Here is a 24,636-nt window from a genome sequence, read left to right on the forward strand (position 1 = left end):
TCCCACGCATCCTAGGAGTTATTTCGCGAAGCTCTTGCTGGTTGACACAAGAAACTCGAAATTCTAGAACGCTCAGCAGGCAGGCACCGTTGGGAAGGGCCGGAGCCCCTGGCCCAGGCTCTGTCCCCTCCTTGCGTGGTCTCCAGGCCCAGTGCTGCAGCTTGCAGAGGGACAACATCACCCTCTCCAAACGGCGACAAAGCCCCACCACCCTGCAAACGTCTGTGGCCCTGGCCGGGGGGCTCGGTTGGTTGGAGCATCATCCCGACACACCGAGGGTTCAGGTTCGATTCTTGGTCAGGGCACATACAAGAAACAACAACGAACGCATTGATAAGCCGAACGACAAATGAATGTTTCTCTCTCTCCTTCAATGGATCAACTTCTGTTGCAGTCAGTCGGTCAAGGACCTCTTCCTCGACCATCCTCCTCAATGACAGGGAGGAGCCCGAAGGTCAGCAACGAATGGCGCAACGTCACCAAGCGCCAGGAGCTGAGATGCCTTTGTCATCTGCATCCATGGCACTGATCATTCCCCGTGGGTTGTCTGTCACTCCACAGCAGTTTGAACGTTTTCAAAACGAGGGGTGAGGACTTCCGCCAAGATGGAGGCATAGGTGGAAACACGGTGCCTTCTCCCACAACCAAGTTTAAAGACAACAAAGTTTTAGTAAACAAAAACGCAGCCAAAAGACAGAAAATTGAACTATACGGAAGTCCAACAACAACAAACCGTTCAACTGGACCGATAAACCAGTGGGGGAGTGACCAGTGAGACAGACCACGCAGGCCCCAGTGGCAGGAAGCAGCAGAGGAGACTGCCATTGCTTTCCTTTGACCCTGCCCCCACATACAGCATCACAACCCAGTGACTGAGTGGCCCAGCCCTGATGAACACCTAGGGCTCCGCTCCTCATACGTGACAGGCACGAACAGTCCAAAATATGGCTCAAGAAGAACTCAAAACCCCAGAGCCGATAACTCTAAGTGACAAAGAAATAGCGGACCTCTCAGACGCACAGTTCAAAACACTGGTGATCAGTGTTGATTGATCACAGAACTGGTTGATTTTAGTCACAAATTAGAGGAACAAATAAAGGCTAAACTAATTGAAATGAAGGGAAATGCACAGGAAACCAATAGTGATGCAAAGGAAACTGGGACTCGAATCAAGGGAGTGGACCAGAAGGAAGAATGAAACATCCAACCAGAAAAGAATAAAGCAACAAGAATTCAAAAACTTAGGAACTTCCAGGACATCTTTAAACATTCCAACATACAAATTATAAAGGTACCAGAAGGGGAAAAGGAACAGCCATGAGTGGAAAACGTATTTGAACAAATAATAAAGGAGAACTTCCCCAATCTGGCAAAGGAAATAGACTTCCAGGAAGTCCAGGAAGCTCAGAGAGTCCCAAAGAAGTTGGACCCAAGAAGGAACACACCAAGGCACATCATAATTACATTAGCCAAGATTAAAATGAAGGAGAGAATCCTAGAAGCAGCAAGAGATAAGGGGACAGTCACCTACAAAGGACTTCCCATTAGACAGTCAGCAGATTTCTCAAAAGAGACCTTACAGGCAAGAAGGGGCTGGAAAGAAGTATTCCAAGTCATGAAATCCAAAGACCTACAGCCAAGATTGCTTTATCCAGCAAAGCTTTCATTTAGAATGGAAGGGCAGATAAAGTGCTTTTCAGATAAGGTCAAGTTCAAGGAGTTCCTCATCACCAAGCCCTTATTATATGAAATGTTAAAGGGACTTATCTAAGAAAAAGAAGATAGAAAAGATGAACAGTGAAAGGACAGCAAACTCACAGTTATTAACAACCACACCTAAAACAAAAGCAAACTAATAGGACAGCTAGATCAGGAGCGGAATCATAGAAATGGAGATCACATGGAGGGTTAGCAACAGGGGAGTGGGAGGAGGAGAAGAGGGGAGAAGGTACAGAGAATAAGTAGCATAGACAGTAGGTAGAAAATAGATAGGGGGGAGGGCAAGAATAGTAGGGGAAATATAGAATTTAAAGAACTTGAGACACGTGGTCATAAACTAAAGGGGGGAATGGTGGGGGAGGGGTGTACAAGGTGGAGGGGAATGAAGGGGGGGAATAGAACAACTGTAATGATATAATCAATAAAATATATTTTAAAAAAGAGGGGCGAGAGTCTGTCATTCAGTGGAAATGACCTTGAGATAAGGAGACTTGGGTCTCTCGCCGCCTCCCACTTCTGGGCCAGCTGGACCCTCTACAAAAGCTTGGACTTGTCAACAACAACTTCAAGTTCACGTATGCCACAGACAAAAGGCATGTTCAGGGGCCTTCCGAACCAAAGATCTGCTCCAAGACCTGAAGTTCAAAGAACAGTCCAAACAGTACAGTCCAACAGAACAGTTACCTGTACTCACGTTCCTAATCTACTCACTCTGAGGATGTCTTGTTTTTAAAGAAACTTAAGTTCTCGGGTAATCGAAAGGAAATGGGTAACAATTTCTGCATTCCCGAAAGCTTTTAAAATGCAGGGAGAGCACACACTCATGAGTGGAGAGTGAGAAAACCAGCCTCTTCCCGTGGGGCCTTCAGACGCACCCAGTGAGAGGGGCCGGAGTGATTTCAGTGCGCTCTGGGGCACAGAGGCTGTCCCCAGCCGTCCGGTACGTGGCCCGGGGGTGACGAGGGCAGGGACAGTGGCCCTGGGTGTGGGAGCTCGATAAAGGGGCATTTGGGGGTGCGGGGTCTGGATTGGCTGGTGAGCACGCGACAGGTGCACTCACAGGAGAGTCCTTTACTGTCTCTAGGAAGTGGCCAGACCTGGGAGGGGACGCACGTCCAGGGTCAGCAAGGGTGTCCAAGCAACACAGACAAGAACAAGACAAGGCTGGTGCAGGGCTGACGGCGCTGGAGCAGATGTAAGATGTCACCGTGTGCGCTGGTTGGGGACAAGGCCAAGAATCACACACACAGCTCCCTGGCTGGTCCACAGGCCCTTCTCCTGGCCCCACAGGTGGGCGGTTGCACACGGAAGGAATCCCCATAAAGTCCTGTGAAGCCCTTCACAGAGGATTCAGCAGGATGGGAAATAGCCGGAGGCGCCAAGGTTGTTGGTTCGATCCCTAGTCCGGGCACGTACAAGAAGCCACCAAGGAATGCAATGCATGAATACATGGAACAACAAATTGATGATTCTCTCTCTCTCTCTTTCTCTAAAAATCGATATAAAATTTCACTAAAGGAAAATAAAAAAGAAAGTGAGGCCCAGAGCTGGGAGGTTGACGGTGACTGGTGACCTGTTTACAGGGGCAGCCCCCACTCCCAGGGCTTTGGGGCCTGGCCACCTCAGGGTGACGGCCGGCCACCTGATTTCAGTGTGAGAAATCCATCTTCCCGTCCCACTTCAACCAACGGTTTTCTTTCCAAATTCGTACCTGAAAAATGCGACGGTACAAGTCACCGTGCCAGGTGAGAACCAGGAAAAGGCACACACGTCCGATTGGACCGTCACCCGTCACAGCCACAGGCGTCAAACAGGAAAAGGAGGGCAATGGTACCGGGCAGTTTGAATGCTACTGCCTAGGTTTCTACCAAGGAGTCACCATTTGCAAACCGCCTGCAGTAAGCGCTCTGGCAGTCTAATAAAAGCACTCTTCCTCAGGGAGTCCGCAGATGTCACAGGCGTTTGAAGGCTGCCGCACGCAGAGGGAAGCTGGCGGCCCTCCCTCGTCTGAAACGAGCTACACGGATGTGCGTGTAAACGTGGCTTCTTTGCTCAGAGAGGGACAGATCGGAGGGCGTCCCCAGAGCCACACGCTGCCTCTTCCTCCTGTCTTTCTGGGCTGATCTGTGGAACATGCAGAGTTTCGAAGTCAGCAGATTTCCTGTGTCACTGTCATTGAAGATGACCCAGACAGAGAGAGGATGGATTCGAGGCCGAGGTGACCATGAGGGCCCACCAGGCAGAGAGCAGTGGGGAGCCCCCGAGTGCTGGGTGTGGGAGAAAAGCTCAGCCAGGGATGTGGCCACTCCCTCCGAGGCGCCGAAGGGCACACTCCCCGACCCGGCAGCCTGTTGGGACAGATGCTGCTGCTGGGTGAGACCCAGGGTCTGGGAGCCACCTGATGAGGGGCCAGGGCGTCACAGAGAGAACACCACCCACCACCGAGCACGGGCCAGTTCACTTCCCACTCATGGCAGACACACTGTGTGTGGACTAGCTGGAGTCCCAAGGCGCCCTGGTCGGTGTGGTTCAGTGGGTGAGGCATCATCCCGCGAAATGGGAAGTCGCAGGTTCAATTCCCAGTCAGGGCACAGGCCTGGGCTGCAGGTTCAGTCTCCCATTGGGGCATGCACAAAAGGCAACCGATCGATGTTTCTCTCTGACATCCACGTCTCTCCCCCTCCCTTCCACTCTCTCTAAAAATAACTAAATCTTAAAAAAAGAGAGAACTGGACACTACTTTTTAAAAAAACTGCAGTTGATAAGTGAAATTGAGAATTCCAAAGACACCACAAAATGGGTGAATGAATTAAACTCACTTGATGCTTAAAAACAAGGTTATTTACCAAATCCAACTGGATTTATAAAATGCACCAACCCTGCTGCCTAATAAACAAATGGTGCCTTGATGTTTCCATTTCCCTAGGGTGCTTTTCTAGTGACGGGCCACCCAAGGGCATCTTTGGATTACCAGGGGTTTGCGAACTTAGCGGTGGGATGCTTTCCGGATTCCAAAAATGTTTTCCAAAGACCGCCCAGGAACCCATAATAAAACGACACAGGCCCCACGACAGAAACGTCTTGGCTTTGGCTGGAAGTAGGACTTCCTCGGAGCAGCAACACTAGGAAATATTCTGACCAAGTGATCGTAGCCACAACAGCAGGAATAGCCGTAATGACGAGCACTGTGCACCCGGTCAGACACCTGCCCACCTACCCGGCCGTGCCCCGCCTTTCTGCGCATCGTCTCAACCTCAGAGGCGGCCGCCCTCCCTCCTGCTTGAATGAGGGGACGGGGCTGAGGGCAGGCGTCCAGCCCCACTGAGGGGTTTCAGTGGCCTCGGAGTGACTTCGAATGAGCAAAGGACTTCATTATTATCTAATGAAAATAGTTTGGTAGGCAAAGTAGTTTGAAATCCAGGATCCCGGGTGGGAAAATAACCAGAGGGTATGCCAGGGTGGGGGTGCTATGTACACAAACTGCATTCTGGGAACATGTGGAAGGCCAGGCTGGGAGGAGTCTGAAAAAGCAGAAATCAAAACAGCCTCTCCATCTTCCCTGTGAGTTCTTTCGACACACTATATATAGCAAGATAGGCCTCACACAAACAAGGGCACGGGGTGGGAATTCAACAAGAAGCTGGGCACAGACACGCGGAGCCTGAGGTCGCAGAGCCCCTTCTCAAAATCCGCAAGTCGGGAAGTCCAGAAACATCAGCAAGCTCTGACTTATAAGTGGACTTTCAAAAGTGCTTTTCCATGAGGGCCTTGGGAACAGGGCGGTTCCTCACGGGGACTGTCCGGAGCAAGTCAAGGACATCCCAGAACACTCGGTGGCTGGCTCCAAGGATCTCTCCACTGTGAATGGCCGCCTGGTGAGAACGCAGCAAGACCCCCAAAGAGACAGCGTCACAAACGGCTAGGTTTCTGATCTAACCCAAAATTGGGCGAAGGGCCTGAAGAGACATTTTTCAAAGAACGTACGAATGAAAAGATGCTGAGCATCACTAGTCAGGGAGTCAAAGGCACAATGAGGCGCCGTGGCATGCCTGTGGGGATGGCCACCAGAGAAAAGACAAGAGGGGACAGGCTTTGGGGAGGACATGGGGAAAGGAAAACGTTGTCCCTGTTGATGGGACAGTATAGGGGTTTCTCCAAAAGACTCTACGATCCAGCAGCCCCACCTCTGGGTATCTGTCCTAAGCAAACTAAAATGCTATGTCAAAGACAGATCCACACCCCCCTGCCTATTACTGCAGCTTTATTTACAACGGCCAAGACTCGTGAACAACCAAAGTGTCCGTCAGCAGATGGGCGCGTGATGTGCATGTTTCATATTACACATTAATATTCCATTATGTGTATAATGGAGTGTTACTCAGACATGCAGAAGAAAACATCTTGCCATTTGTGGCAAAATGCATGCATCTACGAGGCATGATGCCAAGTGAAATGAGTCAGATAGTAAACGATAAACACTGTATAATCTCCCTTATGTGGTATCGACCAAAAAAAAAAACCAAACAAACCAGAAAAACAGATGAGATTTGTGGTTACACAGGTAGGTGGGTGAGCGCACTAGATAACAGCAGTCTAAATGGACAAGCTTCGGCTACGAGATAAATAAGACCTGTTGCCCCGGCTGGTGTGCCTCAGCAGACTGAGCACCAACCTGTGAACCAAAGGGTCGCCGGTTCGATTCCCACTCAGGGGACATGCCTGGGTTGTGGGTCAGGTCCCCAGTAGGGGGTACGCAAGAGGCAACCACACATTGATGTTTCTCTCCCTCTCTGTCTCCCGCCCTTCCCCTCTCTCTAAGAATAAATATATAAAATCTTTTAAATGAAGATAAATACGTCCTGTGGGCATCCCACACAACATGGTGGCCAGAGTGAGCAATGCTGGGCGATGTTTGCTCGTGGTTAGCGGAGGGTAAACCTTAAGAGTTCTCATCACAGGGAAATAACTTTTTCTTGAATATCTAAAGGCACAAGGGAAATGAGAACATCTTTTGAGATGAATACAATTTTAAATATTTTAATTAAAAACTGAAGCCTAGCGCTCCTGGTGGGCATGGGAGTCGGGGTGGGGCAGTGGGGGTGACCAGCAGAAGAAAAACTAGGAAGATGGGGTCAGAGCAGGACAGGTCAAGCCCGGCACTTCTGGGTCCTGATAGGCAGGCGGGGGGAGGGGGGACGGAACCCTCTGATCCTTCGACTGTGAAATGGGGATGTGAGAAAGAATAGGCTGCTGGGGGTTAAGACAGAATGGCACATACACGACGCTACACCCACACTGACATTAAAACAACAGCCCGGCCCTGGCCGGGGGGCTCTGGAACATCATCTTGTGGATAAAAAGGTCGCAGGTTCGATTCCCAGTCCAGGTGCATAGTGAGGGTTGCAGGTTCGATCCCCGGTCAGGGCATGTACGGGAGGCAACCCATTGATGTTTCCCTCTCACATTAACGTTTCGATCTCTCTCTCCCCCTCCCTTCCTTTCTGTCTAAAATCAACAAACATATCCTTGGGTGAGTGTTAAAAACAAAGAAACCAAACCAGAAAAAAGGCCAGCCCCATGCCTACCTTCAGAGGGCAACCAAGTGTTTAGGGAAAAAAAGATTCTTTCGCTACAGCTGAATCCCATGTGCTGAGTCATACAGGTCATAAGACAGGTATCAAAAAACAATTATTTCCCCAAACCACGTGAATGGCAATGCTCTGGGCCCAGCACACCCGAGGACCTACCTGGTCCTGGCGTGTCCCCGTGTCTGGGTTTTGTCCTGACGTCTACATGTGCTCTGGGCCCAGCACACCCGAGGACCTACCTGGTCCTGGCGTGTCCCCGTGTCTGGGTCTTGTCCTGACGTCTACATGTGCAAGTCCCTTACTCCCGGTGACATGGAGAGGCTGAGCCTCCCTCGGGAAGGAGCGCTGCTGCTGGCCCGAGAGAGACAGGGCTCTGCAGCAAAGGGAGGACACAGGCTAGGGGAGACCAGACATAGGAACAGACCTCAAAAGGGGAACTTTGGCCCTGGCAGGTGTGGCTCAGTGGATGGAATGCCAGCCTGTGAAGCAAAGGGTCGTCGGTTCAATTCCCAGTCAGGGCAGGTGTTGGGAACTGCCCTACCTGGTCTCAGGAATCGTAACTGCCTCCCATGGCTAAGTGAGCGACCTCCAGAATGCGGGCCACAGGAGACAGAGCTTGTCTCTGGCAGCAACCGCTGCTTCTGCTTCATGCCCTGCCCCCAGAGCATGGTCGATGTCCATGGCGGGTACGACCCCTCGGAGAGGGCCAGCCTAGGCCAGACACAATCACTTGGGAGGCCATCATGGAAGGACTCGGGGGGCTGTGACAAAGAGGGAGTGATGGACCCTTATCCCCCCGGCTGTTGTGACATAGCCCGAGTCCCCATTTCTGTCTGGGAGAAGCGCTGCCTGGCTCTAATCCACTTAAGCCTAAAACCTATGATGGGGAAGGCAGTGCAGCCCAGTGCTGAAAAGGGCAGGTATCGGGGTAAATCAGGCCTAAGAAAGAATATGTAAAATCCTGTGAAACCTGCTTTGTGTAGAATGCTCTCATTTAAATGATAAGGGTCCAAGCAAGAAGTTTGTTCCTCAAAGTTTTATGGCTCCTTAGCTATCTGACCCTGACTGAGAATAAGCCCTCACAGTTCTTTGAATGCTGTCTATTGTTTGAGCCTCACCTGTATTCTTGTGCAAACAAACCCAATAAAAGCAGGGGGCTTGAGCAGGGGGCTTGAGCAGGGGGCTCTGGGTTCTTCCCCTTTGAGGGATCAGCCACCTCTCCTCCCCAAGCAGATCACGTCTTGGTAGTGTTTCCTTTCATCCGTGGCAGACGGGGCGGGGGAGGGGGGACTTTGTGGGCAAAGTCGCCCCCACAGACATGTGCCTGGGTTGCGGGTCAGGTCCCCAGTTGGGGGCACGTCGAGGGGCAACCACGCAAGGATGTTTCTCTCCCTCTCTCCTTCCCTTCCCCTCTCTCTAAAAATAAATAAATAAAGTCTTTAAAAAAATTACAAAATAAGAGCGGAAGAACTCTGTTGGGTCTCATTTCAGGCTCTTCTGGGAGTAAAAGAAAAAGAGGTCAAAGGAAACCCATGAAGCTCAGGGCAATGCAGTGGGTTGGAGCGATAACTCCAGGGAGCCTGGGAAACGAGCTGAGAATCACAGGAAGGGGCAGGGATGAGAAGGACAGTCACTCCAAGATAAGCAAGACAGCGTCCCAGGTGGCCTGTTTTCCCCAAAGGTGACGGAAGGGCACCAGGTGCTACACTCGAATTCAAGTTTGGAGCCCAGAAGGTCAAGGGCAAAGTCACCTAGGGTTACTTCACACATAAACGCTATTGTCCCCACACCCTGGGGGCAATGAAAGAAAGGTGTCAACACAAAGCTCCTGAAGCCAAAGGCAAAACATTACACAGCGACGCAGGTGGGGCTTGAGGTAGAGGGAGGGGACCGCTGGGACAAAGGTGCTGGCCCCTCCTGGGGCCACGGGATCAAGGCCAGGAGGGGCGTGTGGACCCAGCACTCACTTAACAAGTTAGGAAACTGAGGCAGGGGCGTGTGCTGGGTCCCCACGGGGCAGGCCTGGGCCCAGCCCCCCTCAGCCCCGCGCAGCCTGGGGCCCTCGGAGAGTCTGCCTGCTTCTGAGTGCAGAGGCAGGTCTGGTGGTTTACAGGTTCCCCGCTCGCCCCTGACATTCAAAAGGCGCAAGACTCCGCTTTCCATGACGCACGCCCCCTGACTCTTCGTCGACATTCTCCTCCGGTGACTGTCTTCCACTTTCCCGCCACCCTGCTCCTGTCCCTCTCCTCTTCCAGCCCCTTCAGCCTTGGCCCTCGGTCACTCGCTGCCGATCCACCCTGCCGGCTTGGTCACCCGGAGGCTGTTGCCTATCAGCCAAGGGAGGTCCCAGCCCCCACAACAGAAACCTGAGCCCCATTACCCTCGACCTGGGAGCATCGACCTGGGAGCATCGGGTGGGGGGATCAGACTCAGACGCCTCCTTTCTTTCCACCTGTGGCCCTCAGGGAGGTGGCTCCTCCCACCAGCCTTTCCCAGGAGATCCACGTGACCAAAAAGGGCTTCCCAGCCTGCACCCCCCCCACCCTGCTGCACCACGGCCAAGGGACACTCAGACTGGCCTTCCCACCGGGTGCGGGATGCAGACGACCCCCTAGGGTCACCCACGGGGCTCTCTCACCACACTGGGCAGAGCTCAGAGAACTTTCCTAAACTCAGGACGTGGAAATAGAAGACAGCTTCTCAAACTCCCTATGCGAATGCAGCTGCGATGTAGACACCAGCTCCCACTGCCAGGGGCTCAGTGTGGGGTGGGAGGGGGGCCTGAGGGGCCGCCTTTCTAACCAGCTGGATGGGGGATTCCCACGGGGAGGGGGCCCAGGGCCCACACCCACCAGAAACACCACCTCAGTCTACAGTGGCATAAAGAGCCGCTGCCTGAGAGAGGCCACCGTGCAGGGACGGTGTCAGCGGTCAAGGCTGCCCCAGCAAAGGGGCGCTCTCACCTGCGTGTCCCCACGTTTTGACGCAACAGCCCTTTGCATTGTATACCCACCAGGGCAATGACACGACACAGAATAGACGCCGACCATTTGCAACCAGGCTTCCCACGGTCTCTGTGGGAAAGGCACTGAACGAACATTGGCCTGACCTGGAATAAGTCTGTTCCCGCGTTTCTCAAGCCGGTCGCCTTGCTGACTCCCCCAGCCCCAAGGCTTCCACAGTTGGCACCTCGCCCCCGCACGGGTTGGGACCTGGTTACAGCCTCCGGGTGCACTGAATCTGTCATGTGCCCCACCCTGTGGTGTCCCCCCTTGCGGCTGCTGCCCTTCCGGCCCGTTGTCTGTCCACACCCTCCCTGGTCCTCCACCTCACGCCCTCGTCTGCAACGACTCTCCTCCCTGCATCCTGCAACCCGGAGCTGGCCAGGGCTCCCAGTGGACACGCCCCACATTGCAGTCGGTCCCCAAGATAAGTTCCCTGAGACACCCAGCTTCCTCATTGCCGTCTCCACAGCCTGGCGGGGGCCTGGCTCTGTGACGACCAGGTCAGAGTACCAGTGTGAGCCACCGGGAAGGGTCTGGGAGGCAGCTACACGCAGCCTGGCCTGCTATAGGTACACAAGTCACTCGCTGTCCCCAGAGGACAAGGGAGGGCTTGGATGCTCTCACTCCTAGAGACCAGCCCTGAACACACCACAGATGCTAGACTTTCTGGGCCTGGAGGAGTTTGACTTGGCTTCTGGGAAAGGATTACCAGTCCCCAGGCGGCCTTTCTCTCCCCTCTGTCACCCAGGCAGACGGGCCCACAGACCCAGCCCATGGAGAAAGCCATCTCTCCCAGGGAAAGCATCCAAGGAATCTGACTTGGGCGTTGGGAGGTGTCGGAGAGCTCCTGAAAGCACCCTTAGGCCTGAACACCCGCCCCCAGGGTCGTTCAGATCCTTCGAGAATCCAGGTCGGGTCAGGGGGAAAGAAGAGATGCTGGACAGGTGTGGCCCCACAGGAAGACGGAGGTTTCAAAGCCCCATGAAGCCTTTGGAGGTCACGGAATCAAGAGGACTGCTCTGGGTCCCCATTCTCAGGTTCCCCACCAGCATTCGGGGGGTGGGGGTGACGGTTGCTATAAGGGTCACACTGGCTCGAGAGCACTTTGTCAACCGCAAGACAATGAAGTGTGTTTCCTGAGGCCCTAGGCTTTCTAAAAAGGAGGCCACAGGAGCTGCGGGCTGGGTGATAACAGGAAGTGGCACCCGTGTGAGGACTGAAACCTGGGTGCAGAAGGCAGCCACCCGGCTGCCTGGAGTCCTCCCTCCCGGGGACACTGAGGACACTTGCGTCAAGGGGTTCCCCCTCCCTTCTTGGCTTCATGCTTCTGGTGAACAGGAGCCAGGAAACCCCACCGCCCTGTGCAGCCACGTCATGTATGCTGACTGCTCAGCGCCCCGACAGGAAGCCGGGCAGCACAACTGCAGGTCGGGGCCATCTGAGAAGCACACCTGGGTGAGAATCAAAGATTCGGATTCCTGGGCCCGGTCTCCGAAGAGTCTCGTCAGAAACTCTGAGGCTGGAGCCTGACACTTGTTCGTTTTGATAAGCCTCTTGAGTGAGTCTCGGAGCTATTTGAGAAGCCCCAGCGTAGGAATGTTGGCAAAGCTGTGCAGCTGGGAAGGCCTGGTTCAAGTTCTAGCTCCGCTCCCAGCAGCTGTGTGGCCTTGGGCAAGTTGCTGAACCTCTCTGAGCATCTGTTTACACATAAATATAAAGCCCAGGCCCTGGCTGGTGTAGCTCAGTGGATTGAGCACGAGCCTGCGAACCAGAGAATCGCGGTTTGATTCCCAATCAGGGCACATGCCTGGGTTGCAGGCTAGTTCCCTGCAGGCCAACTCCCAGCACGGGACGCACGAAAGGCAACCATACATTGATGTTTCTCTCCCTCTCTCCTTCCCCCCTAAAGATAAATAAATAATCTAAAATTTAAAAAAAAGCCCACTTGGCATGGCTAAGAGGGTGGGAGATACTCAAAAGCAAGAAGCAGTGTTCATGGTCTTCATTTCCGGTCAGGGGTATGTGGGCTGACGATGGGTGTGAATGCGGTCCAGCACAAAATCGTCAACTTACTTAAAACATGATGAAACTTTTTTGTGATTACGTGTTGCAGTGTACTCAATGTGTGACCCAAAACAACTCTTCTTCCAGTGTGTCCCAGAGACGCCAAAAGGTTGGACACCCCTGAAAGCTATCCTAGGAGGCACAAACAACCACGACCCCCACTTTTTGCGGCCGGAGGGGTACAGTTCGACACTGAGAACGCAAGGGACCTCCTCCTAGAGCCCCTTCACACATGACAGAGGTGGACAAAAATCATGTCCTCACCTTGGAGGCTCCTATCTGTCCCCACACTAGGACTCTGGCCAAGTAAACAAAGCCAAGACCTTACCCTTCCCTGAGGGGTGTGGCCTGCAGGTGGGCTTCCAAATGCACCTGCTGCCAAGTGGCTTCCCCCAGGTGGGAATAAAGGAAAAGGGACAGTGGGCCTCCTGGACAAGCCTCTGGGGAGGTGCAGGGAGAGAGGAGGGATAATGCTCCCTGGTACTAACCACAGGCATGACGCACAGCTTCCTAGGGCCTCGGTTTTTCCGTCTGGAAACAGGTTAACTCAAAGAAAATGAAGCAGCCAACTCTGGGCTGGCGCCTGTGAGGTGGTCAGCTCACAGCTCCCATTGGGGTGCAGACTGCTGTGATGACTCCTGCCCTTTACCCAGTGTGTGCCCCGAAGCTGAAGCTGGTGGCAGTTTCACTCTGTTGTCCTGAAATGAAATGCCACCTAAGACTGAGGTTTACATTCCTGTGTTGGTTGTTAAGGTTATTAAACGTCCTGGCCTACGGAGTCTAGCCAAAGAGAGGCAGGAACTTTCAGGTCAGGGCGCCTGGGAATACATTTCCCTCCTTTTTACTTATAAGGCGGGAGCAGCTGAGGGTGAGGGCGCCCAGCAGCCCTGGGGTCATTTTGGCTCAGAGGCGAGGTCTGAGTGACAGACAATCCGGTTGAGGGGACCCCCCTGTGCCCCAGCATCCAAAGTTTCCTGCTCTCCGTCCCTGAGTGCACAGGGGTCTCCGGACGCACGACATTGTCTCAGGCTCGCCAGCCCCTGGAGGCCGGACACTCTGTCCAGAGTCCAGCCACTCTCCTGGCCACCCCCACCCAGGGCCCCCTACCCGGTGCCCAGCACCAAGTGCAGGGAGCGCCCGGGCCCAGCGCGGAGCCCGCGACCCCCTGCCCGGCCCGCCAGCTCACCCGCTGAAGACGAGGCAGCCCAAGTGGTTGATCTCGTGGTCGGAGCGGTGGCGGCTGTAGTCCTCCCACAGGTCCTTGAAGGCCGTGACCGCCAGGATGAAGAGCACGGGCGCCAGCGCCAGGCCCGGCTGGAAGGCGTTCACCGCCGGCACGAAGTTGAGCAGCGCAATGAAGACGAAGTACACGTTGGCCAGGCGGTGGAACTGCTCGAACAGGTTCTTGGGCAGGAAGGACAGCAGCGTGTACTTGGTGGTCTTGAGCCGGTTGTCGGCCAGGTGCCGCGCGCCCTTGGCCGCGCCCGCGGCGGGGTCCTGGGCCCCCGGGGGCCGCAGCAGGTTGGAGCGCACCGTGCGCGTCCTGCCCTCCCGGCGTCTTCGCCGCCGCCGCCGCCGCCTGCCCGGGGGCGCGGGCTCCTCGGCCGCCGCCGGCTCCCGCTCCATGGCCGCGTGTCGCCGCGCCCCTCTCCTGCGCCGCTCGCGCCCGCCCGCGCCAGCCTCCTAGGTGATCATCGCCCGCGGCCGGGGCGCGGCGACACGGGCTCCCCGCCTGCGGGACGCACGGAGACGGCGGTCAGCGCGGCCCCGCCCGGCCCGCGGCCAGCCCCCGCCGCCCAGGCCGCTTCCGCCGCTCTCCCGCCCCGCCCCGCCCCGCGGGGCGCGGGAAGCTCGAAGAGCGGAGCAGCGAGAAACTGGAGAGCGACTCAGTTTCGTTTCCCAGAAGCAGCGGTGCGCGCCAACGTGGCGGCGCGCGGACCCCGGCTGGAGAGGGGGCGCTGCAGAGGGTCGGGGACTAGGCTCCTCCCGGGCAGCCCGGCTTCCTGCACGGGCTCGGACTGGGGACCCCGAGTTAGGGGCCCCTCCTGGAATCAGCCAGAACCGGAATCCGAATGACTCACGCATACCTTCTCTACCCAGGACGTCTGGTCTGGGGACACCCCTCGCAGGCACCGTGCCCCGGCTTCCCTCTGCTCCCCTCCCTGCCCCGCCTCCGCCTACTTGAAGACTCACTTCTTGGGTGAACTAGACTTTTCCCTTCCTTCTCCAAATAGGATTAAAAAAAAAAAACAAACCCTCGAAGGGAGGAGTGTGTCCCTGTGGCAAAAGCGGCCTCTTTTCCTCTTGGGTAAACTTTGAGGCACAGAATAACCCTTGTGTGCTGTGGTTTTGAGGGGGCCTCGGGGACCGGGACAGGGACAAGGTATTGAGGGTGCATGTTGGGAAGCAAGGAGGGACCAGGAGAGTGTCTCAGAAGGGATGGAAGTGTTTGCTGAGGCAAAGGACTCCCCTCACTAGTCACAGGCAGCCAGAGAAGGGGAGTGTGTGGAGAATGTGGCCTCGTGGCAGGAGGGGTGAAGGAGCCCCGGCGTCCACAAAAAGAGGCCCCAGATGTGCCACAGCTCTGAGGTCTGGCCCCCCACTTTAGAAGTATAGAGATGAGCCCTGACTGGTAGCTCAGTTAGTTAGAGCATCCTCAGAATTCCCAAGGTAACGGGTTCAATCCCCAGTCAGGGCACATCCAAGCAGCAACCAATGAATGCATTAATAAGTGGAACAGCAAATCAGTGTTTCTCTTTCTCAAAATCAAGGGAATAGGTATATGTATATGTATATGTATATATACACACATACATACAAATATATATATATATATACACATACACACATACATATATACACATACCTATACATATATATGTGAGAGAGAAGAAAAACAAGGATTTCTTGCCCTGGAGACCATGGCTGGGGATTTAGGTGAAAGCCACAATTTGGGGCACCATCTGTCTGGATTGCCCCTCATTTTTCTTCCCACATGGGGACCCCCTATCATTTCAGCATCCCCACAGCCTCTGTGGACCTGGATTCCCCACCAGGGTGCCTGCTGATAAGTCACTTTTCTAACTTGGCTGAAACCACTGGCCTCTTCGCAGGGACCCTCTCTCAGGGCGGCCCTCACCTCCCGCACCCTGCCTCCCACCCCATCTGGCGACCCTGCCAGGGTCTCCCATTCCTACAGGGAGCCACAGACCGTGGCGTTTCCCAGAATCCAGTGTCGGGAGGGGAGAGTGTCCGGTACTAGGAAAGTGGCCCACGCCCCAGGGCCACCTTCCCCGACCCCTGCTGTTCCTGGGGAACGACGTTAGCGTGCAGAGGCCAAGATCAGAGGACGTTTGGGCCCAAGTCCCTGCCTTTCTGGGGAAGGGAGTCGGATCTCATAGCAGACCCTTGGCACCCCAGACGGAGGGTACAGCGCGTGAAGGGCCACAGCTTCCCTGCTTTCCGTGACAGAGGCCACACGCTCCCAGGTTGCCCTCCATCATCAACCCAGTGAGGAGGCCTGGGGCCTACTGGTGCCTGTTTCCCTGTGGGTAGCCCCAGGGTGCCCGGGGGCCTCTGGGTGCATGTCCCCTCCTCCCAGCCTCCTCAAGTCTCCTCAGGTCAGCCAATCTGCCTGTTGCCCATGTGGCTACAGGACCCTTTCCTGTTCTTACCCTGAGCCCCCGTTGCTTACGAAGTGGAAGGCTGGCTCTGTAGAGGTCCCTTGAGGCCCTCAGGGGACTGGCACCAACTGGCTGTTTTCACTCTGGTCCCCCCCCACGCCCAGCCCAGCCCCAGCCCCAGGGCAAGAGGTCTCCTTACCCGCCTCAGAACAGGCCTTGTTCCTGCCCCTCCGCATTCCGCCCAAAGGTTCCAAGGTTCCAAGATTCTGCGCTGACGTCACACTGCCTCCCAGGCCAGGCACCTGCCACCCGGCTCTTCACCAGGCCTGTTCCCCACTGTGGCCTGGCTCAGCCGGCCTTCCGGAGGGTTTCCATGCTGCACGACCCACTGACCCACGTGGAATGACTTCTGCTCTGACCGACAGGCCGTGGCACGAGAACCTCCTTAGATTGTTCCACAGGGGACTGGACTTGGACGCTCTTGACCACCCAGGCCAGGGCAGGCTGGGAAGGGTGGACTCTGGGCTCGCCATCTGCACCACTGAGCTCCAAGGAGGTCCGACCACGGGGCCCTGGACAAGTCATTTTCACACCGAAATATCTATTTGTCACTTCCTGTGTGCCTGGCATGCTGTAGGCCCTGGGAACATGCAGGAGAACCGTTCGCGACAACATGGATCTAATATTTTGGTAGGAAGACACAGTGTGGTATCGTGATTCTGGGTAAGAAGTATACATTTGGTCCTCAGGCTCCTAAGGGTGGGGGTTGGTTGCCGGGGGAACCAACCAGGCGGTTGGAGGCTTAGAACTTTCAGTCCCACCCCCTGACCTCCTGGGAGGGGAGGGGGCGATGCGGGTTGAATCAATCACCAAAGACGATGATGTAATTGATCATGCCGGTGTGATGGGGTTTAAAGAGCTTCCCCAGGGAGAGTTGTGGGCTCGGGCCGGGCTTGGGAGCCCCTTGCCCGTCTCCTCCTACGTGGAGCCAAGGCGTCTCTCCCACGAGGCTGCTCCTGAGTGGCAGCTTTCTGTAATAAACTGATGGTGTAGTAGGTGAAGTATCTCTGAGTCCTGTGAATCACTCCAGGGAATTACTGGAACCCAAGGAGGGGCACACAGGTTCCTCCAGTTATATGCCCCTTGGTCAGAAGCACAGCTGACAACCTTGACCTCTCCCCTCCTGCCCACTCTGGGTCCTGTCCAGGCGGCCAGGCTGGTGATGGAGAAGTTCATGGTGAGGGGAAGCCACTCCCCTGCCACCACACTCACTGCGGTCAGTGTCCCGTGATACAGGCAGCGTGAGCAAGGCAGGACCAGACCCCACAACGCAGTTCCTGCTCGCAGGGCCATCTGTCCTCTGGGAAGAATTCCAGCCAGGGGGGTCGTGGGGCGGCATGGCTGGGCTGTCGGAAGGACCCCTGGGCAGCCCTGAGCAGAGGCCTAAGGAAGCGAGCCACACAGGCGTCTTCGGGGACCGTGGGTCCCAGGACCAGGCAGTGGGAAGCAGAGACGGAGCCTGCAGGGGCTGGGATTTAGCTTTTAACTGCGGGACAAGGGCAGCCTTAGAGCCGTGGGCCTGGACTATGGGCTGCTGCGTGAGCAGCAGGCAGGGAGGCAGGAAGAGGCCGCATCGGTGGTACCCGGGTCAGGGGGCATGGTGGCTCAGGCCACTGTGGCCATGGTGTGGGTGGGTCCGTGGCCCGTTTAAGAAACCAAGCCAAGGACAGCCAGGCAGCTGCAAACCCAAGTTACAGAGGCAGAGGCAAGGGGGCGGGGCGGGGGGGGGTGTGCAGGCTGGAGACAGCGCTGGGAGGCTGGGGGTTGGAATCTGCTCAGAGGGGGAACCCCGCAGAGGGAGGGCTGTCTGGGGTCACAGAGCACCTCTGGATGGGTGGAGAAGAGCGTGACTGGAATGGGCCCTGGGCAGAGGGGCAGGCTGCCGTGGCCTTTGGAAGGAGCCGGCCTCTGGATTTGCTCCAAATGCAACAGGAAGCCATGGGTTGCCCCGGGCAGGGCTTGAGATGAGGGTCTGGTTTCCCTTTGAGTGGAAGATGGGTTTGGGGCCGTGGGAACGGCAAGGCGGGGAAGGCGTGGAGGGGGCTCATTCCCAGCAGTGATGGGCAGCGGGAACCTGGAAGTACTTTTCCGGGGAGCCTCAGCTGGCTTGGCCAACAGGGGGAATGTTTGCATGAGAGAAAGAGGTGGTGGATTGAGGACCACAGTTGAAAGCTGAGGCCCTGGCCAGGTAGCTCTATGGGGTAGAGCATCATCCAGATACGTCGAGGTGGCGGGTTCCATCCCTGGTCAGGGCACATGTAAGAATCAACCAATGAACGTGTACATAAGTGGAACAATCTCTCTCTCTCAAATCAGTTTTAAAAGAGTTGAGTTAATCACTTCGGGATGAAGGGGAGCCAAACAAGCCACTAAGATACGCGACTTGGGCCAAGTGTTGATTATGTTGAATTAAAGGTACTTGAGAAACAGCCAGAGCCAGAAGGAGGACCCCCAATATCGCTTGCTCCTTTGTCCCCAAGAGCAAGTGTTATATCTTCAGTGGGAAGGGGACCCTCCCCGGACCAGAGGTTAGACGTTGTCCTTTGAGCCGGCGTGAAGCCATGTGATGTTTGAGGTGTCTGTCTGACATCAAGCAAAGTCTCAGTGTGACAGGAGAGGCCAGGCCCAGAGAGGCACACGGAGGAGGATGTGAGGAGCTGCCTGACTCCCAGCTGGGGCCAGCTGAGAGAGGAGAAGATCCCACCTGCAGGTAGAGGGCATAGGAGAGAGACTCTGGAAGTTCCTTTCACATGGATGCATGGAGCCAGTTATGCGCTGCTTCCACGTCCCAAGAGATCTTGGTACCACGTATCTTTACAGAGAGGAAGGGAGGGAGAAAGAGAAACATCAGTGTGTGGTTGCCTCTCATGCACCCACTACTGGAGACCTGGTCTGCAACCCAGGGCATTGCCCTGACTGGGAATCAAACCAGCGACCCAGTTCGCAGGCCTGTGCTTGATCCACTGAGCTACACCACAGGGCTAAGAATCAGCACTTTTGATTGGGTGAAGCTGGCTTAGTAAATACCTGAGGAGTGAGTAGGAAACACATTCTGCAGTGTTTTACCCCTGACAACATTTGCCTAAATTGTGAGCCTAACTTGTGATTGTCCCTAATTTATTGTATTGAGATAGGGAGATTGAGAAACACTGACTAATTGTTTCACTTACTGGTTGCTTCTTGTATGTGCCCTGACCAGGGGATCAAACCTGCAACCTTGGTGTGTCAGAACAATGCTCTAACCCACTGAGCTACTGGCCCAGGGGTAGTTGTCCCTCATCTTTTAAAAAAGCATGAGAGATTCTGGAATGTGTCATGTGTCAAACTAGGCACAAATGCTATCCATTAATTAACAAGGCTGTGATAGTCATTTAAAAATTGACTATAGAGCTGTGAACGACCAGGCTAGATTAATTAGCTAATGATCCAGTGATCTGAATTCATGACAATGTCCCAAATCCAAGAAACGGCAAGTTCCAGAGACCCAAGTAAAGATATCTATTTTAGGACGCCTGCCTGAACACAATCGTTCTGTTCTTCTCCAAACTCAATTCCCTTTCACAAGAGAAGATATTTTTGTAAAGGATAAACATCTACTCGTGCTAGAAAACTGGGAACGTATTTCTAGAAGATGAAGAATTTTCTTGAGAAGACCGTAAGCCATGTCTGAGAGAGACAGTTGGCAGTGGCTGGGTGAGGAAGCCTAATAAATATAGGAAAATACCTTTTATAATTATGCAGGCGAGGCACTTTGGGAAAAGAGGAGTTCTCCGTACAGACACACTGAGGAAGCCCCAAATCTGAGAGCCTTTCTGGGTGAAAAGACACAGTTTTTTTCTTTTTAAATGCAGGCATTAAAAACAGGGTGGAATGATAAATAGCAAAGGGGAGTTGGGCATTGGAGGATGCCCCGGGGTAGATGCAAATTAGGGGCGTGGCCTGGGCTGCGCCACGGGTTCGAGGGTGTTGCGATGCTGTGGCTCACAGCGACCGCAGCATCAGGCCCCGGCAGGCCCCGTGCCCACACTGAATGGAGATGCTGCCCCTGAGCAATGGAACCCTAGGAAACATTGGTGGGTGACCTCCCAGGCCTGGTCGTAAAACACCGCAGCTCTGCGTTCCTTCTCGGTCACTTGAGCTGCCCGTGCTGTGAGGTCACTCATGCATGTGACTCTTGGCGTGTCATCCACGTGGCAAGGAGTTGAGGCCTCCTGCCCACCGCCAGCCGCCAGGAAGTGGGCCCCTTGGCCCCAGTCACGCGTTCCAGGGGGTGCAGCCTTGCCTAGCTTCCCGGTGGACCTTGTGGTCTTAAAGGAACGCCAGAACCACCAGCAAGTCAGTTCCTGGATTCCTGACCCAGAGAAACTCAGAGAGAAGAAATGGTGGTTGTTGTTGTTTTAAGCCACCATGTTGGGTACCAGTGATTGATAACTGTTGTTCATGCACATTATTGTGCTTGATAACGAACATATCCAACAGGAAATGTTTGAATATCAAGTGACACACACACAAAGAGTATACATTTCACTGTCAGAAAGGAACACATATCTTAATAGACGTCACTTAAAGGTAGATTTCTGGGTTTTCAGGCAAGCATGTATGACAAGGACAAAAATAAAGAGCCCAGTAACAAATTTCTGTATACATGGAAAGTGACTCTGGGGAAAATGTAAAATTTCACACCACAGGAAGAAAGAAAGGCCTGCTCAATATGCGGCATTGAAAATATTGAATATTTGTAGGATAAGAGTCAAATTCTAGTGTCACCCCATTAACTAAATTCTAGGTGGATTGATTATTGAAACTTATTTAAAATTTAAAAAATCACAGGAATTATACTATTTTTTTTATGTGACGTGGGAAGCTCTTTCCAAACAAGAAAACCAGGGGCCCCAAGGACAAGATCAACTCCACACATTTCATTAATGTATTAATTTATTCTTGTGCTACAAAACCCTAAACTTAACACATAAAAGACGAATAATAACATTGTATCAGAGAAAAGGGAAGTTTATATTATACAGCTATTTATTTTTATTTTTAATTTTTTTAAAGATTCTATCTATCCATTCTTAGAGAAAGGGGAAGAAAGGAAAAGAGGCAGAGAGACATCACTGTGTGGTTGCCTTTCAAGTGCCCCCTACTGAGGATCTGGCCTGCGACCCAGCCATGTGCCCTGACTGGGAATTGAACTGGTGACCCCCTGGTTTGCAGGCTGGTGCTCAATCCACTGAGCTGCACCAGTCAGGGCTATACAGCTATTTATTTATTTATTTTAAATGAGGTGGAATTGAATGTGCTGGTGAAGAAAGATATTCAATCTCCTACATTATTTCCATTATGAATGAAAAAAGGACGTGGAAGATGGTGGTAACAATATGTGCCATGCCTCATTCGTGAGACACAAACAGCGAAGGCAGGAGCAATCCCCAGACTACTGTCTGCTGGGCCTGGGGTAACAAAGCCCCTCAGACCAGGGCACAAATATGCTGTCTCCCGTCCTGGGGGCCGCAAGTCCGAGATCCAGTGTTGGACAGCAGGGCCGTCCCTCCGGGACAGCCAGGGCCTCTGCCCCAGGCCCCCCTCCTCCCTGAAATGGTTTGCCCACCCTCTCAGACGTCCGTCCCACGTACGTGTCTGCCCTCGTCCTGGGGGGGAGCGGGGAGGGCGTTCTCCCTGGGAGCTTCTGTCTCCACGTTGCCCTTTTCGTAAAGACACCAGGTCCCTTGGATGAGGGCCGTCTCCTCCATGTGACTTCATCGTAACTTAATGATTCACAGTTTCTGTGGCTATTTCCTAGTAAGGCCACATTCTGAGGTACCAGGGGTCAGGACTTCAACGTACGAATTTGGTGGTGGGGGGCCAGGTGGGGGGCACAATCCTACCTCAAGCAATTCCTAAGATTAAATTATTACTTAAGATGAATTTATTCATTAAGTGATTTATCAAGGAAATGGTTGCTACAGCCAGGCTGTGGGGGATGGGCAGGGGAGGAACATGGACAAGCAATCTTACCTCACAGAGAGTGACCAAATACACGTTTGGGAAAAGAATGTATTATATGATAGATAATAAATTGATTGATTGGTAGCTCTAGGTGACAGTGTGCTGTTTTTCTGATGAAGGAATAGTTAAGAGAAGAAAATAATCATCTAATAAGAAAGAAAAACTGCCTTCCAAGAAGGCTGGAGTCCTATTAGAACTTTTCTCTAGGTTAGCCAATCTAGGCAGCAACTATTTCACAACATGAGTGAATAATTATTAGGCACCTACTATGTATCACACTGTTATAACCACCACGACCACAAGGATGGGCCCTGGCTGGGTAGCTGAGCTGATTAGAAAGTCGCCTTGTACACCAAAGGGTTGCAGGTTCGATTCCTGGTCAGGGCACATAACTAAGTTGTAGGTTCGGTTCCCAATCAGGGCATGTGAGGGAGGCAACCAATCTGTTTCTCTCTCTCCCTGGAATCAATAAAAATATTTTTAAAAAATTTTTAAAAAGAGTTAGAAGGGAAATTCCTCTAGGATACTAACATTGTTACCTTGTATTTCCCTCTGAGCTGGGGGAGGCAATAAAGAATTAGGAAGCACAAGGGAAAGGTATTTGGGCAGGAATGGAAATGTTTATTCACGCTGGTGACGAGGTGGGAGAACCAAGCTCTGCGCCAAGCCAGCCTTTATAGGAATTAAAAATCTCGGGGTGGTGAAAGTGTGTGGCTGGCATTCTTATATGGCACCCCCTCTTTGATTAGCAGTTAACTCCCCTGGCGCTTTCTATTTATAAACACAATCTTGTTTCGTGTGATTAATGTGTTTGCAAGGTTGATTTCTAGAGTTGCGTGGGCGGGGTGCCGGTTTGGGCTGCGAAAGGGGCGTGGAGCAGTCCCGCTGAGGCTGGCAATGTCCTCTCCCCGGAGCAGCGCTGCGGGGCAGCCCAGAAGGACAGATTTTGCGGCTGTGGAGCACTGAAAAGCAAGCCGCAGCCAGCAGGTCTCACATGGTCGCGTGCAGACAGCCTGGGCCGATGCCAACAGCCGCGCACACAGCCAGCGGGAGCCTGCAGCACGGCCGGGCTCATAAACTGGAGAGAGAGAAACCATTGTGATGGCAACAAAATATTTCTCTGTAGAGCGGCCAGGTGCGCATCTCAGACAGAGATGGCTTTCAGGCTCTGGAAACTCTCAGTGGTCCCCACGTTGAGGGCCGCTGTCAGCTCCCGAAGAGGCACAGGCCACACTCAGATGTTCGCTTTAATGAAAGAGATCCTTGGGGTGAATAATCAAAATATCATCTACTGAGCTTCCCCCAGGGCTAATTTCAGAGGGAATGGAGGGGCAGTGCTTAACATTTTATGATTCAAAAAATGTTTAAGCAAATACAGAAGTCAGGAGAAGAACATAGACAGCCTAGGTCAGGTAGCTGAGTTGGTTAGAGCAACTTCCCAATACACCAAGGTGGAGGGTTCAATTCCCAGTCAGGGCACATACAAAAATCCACCAATGCATGCATCAGTAAATGGAACAACAAATCAATGTTTCTCTCTCTCTCACTTTCTCTATCTAATGATCCATTTAAAAGTACATAGAGAGAGAAACCTGCCAACCCTAACATAACCACTGCCCAGTGCCGCCTCCCTATGTGAAATCTGGTCAGCCTCCTGCTCTGTCGACACACGGGCTCCGTCCGCTCTTTGCTGCAATCCTGCCCTTTGGCCCACATCTTTGCACAGGGTTGCAAAGCGTGCCTTTAAGCCGGATTCCTAGACATGTGATCGTAGAGTGAGAGAGTGAACTCGTCTGCGGTTTGGCTCGAGGTCGCCACATTTCCCCGGTGGCAGGATCACCTCCAGCACCCGAGAGTGTCATCTTCCTCAGAGCCTCTCCCGCATGGTGTTTTCCCATGCTTCTGCATTTTTGTCCCCCTGGGAGGCGAAAAGCAGTATCTCCCTTCAGCTTTCATTTGTGCTACTCCCGTTTCGAGTGAGATTGCTTATCTTTTCCTGAGGTTGAGGGCTACGGGTCCTTTATTCCCCGTGAAGTCACTCTAGATCTCCAGATTTCTATATGGTCTTTTCCCCCCCACTGTTTCTAAGTTTTGAGCTTTGAGCCATAATTACAAAGGTTGAAGTTGGAAAATATTTACTCTCATTTTCTTCAAGAATTTAGTTTCAAAATTCTATGTTGAAATTTCTGTTACATTTGTTGTGTAGTCTGATGCAGAGGGTAAGGTGTGGCTTTACTTTTACTTTTTCTAAATTGCCATCTGGTGAATGCCACCATGTACTTGAGAATTTAAGGCACTGCCTTGATCATATACTCATCTCCATATACTTGATTCTGTCTGAGGACTTTATGTTCTGTTTCCTGGGCTGGCTGTCCTTTCATTTGTCGACATCACACAATTTTAATTAAGGACATTTTAAAATATGTTCTAGCCCTGGGCGGGTAGCTCAGTTGGTTAGAGCATCGTCCCCCTACGCCAAGGTTTTAGATTCGATCCCTGGTCAGGGCACATACAAGAATCCACCAGTGAATGCGTCAATAAGTGGGACAAAAATGGATGTTGCTCTCTAAA

General features: G+C 53.3%; 1 protein-coding gene across 3 annotated transcripts in view; it reads right to left on the reverse strand.

Moving 5' to 3' along the window:
- The window catches only part of ATP10A (ATPase phospholipid transporting 10A (putative)), a 106,485-nt gene extending 90,399 nt beyond the window's left edge, over positions 1-16,086 (reverse strand). For 2 of the 3 annotated variants that reach the window (XM_037053805.1, XM_037053804.1), the window contains exon 1: positions 13,563-14,200. In XM_037053805.1, the coding sequence (XP_036909700.1) occupies positions 13,563-14,002 (440 nt within the window). In that variant the 5' untranslated portion in view covers positions 14,003-14,200. Of the gene's footprint in view, positions 1-13,562; positions 14,201-16,050 lie in introns of those variants that run through there. The other variant, XM_037053802.1, reaches the window with a different exon arrangement.
- Between the last annotated feature and the right edge of the window lie 8,550 nt (positions 16,087-24,636).

The sequence above is a fragment of the Sturnira hondurensis genome, unplaced genomic scaffold (assembly GCF_014824575.4).
Source record: "Sturnira hondurensis isolate 20B ecotype Veracruz unplaced genomic scaffold, ASM1482457v3 Scaffold0007865, whole genome shotgun sequence".
Taxonomy (NCBI): Eukaryota; Metazoa; Chordata; class Mammalia; order Chiroptera; family Phyllostomidae; genus Sturnira; species Sturnira hondurensis.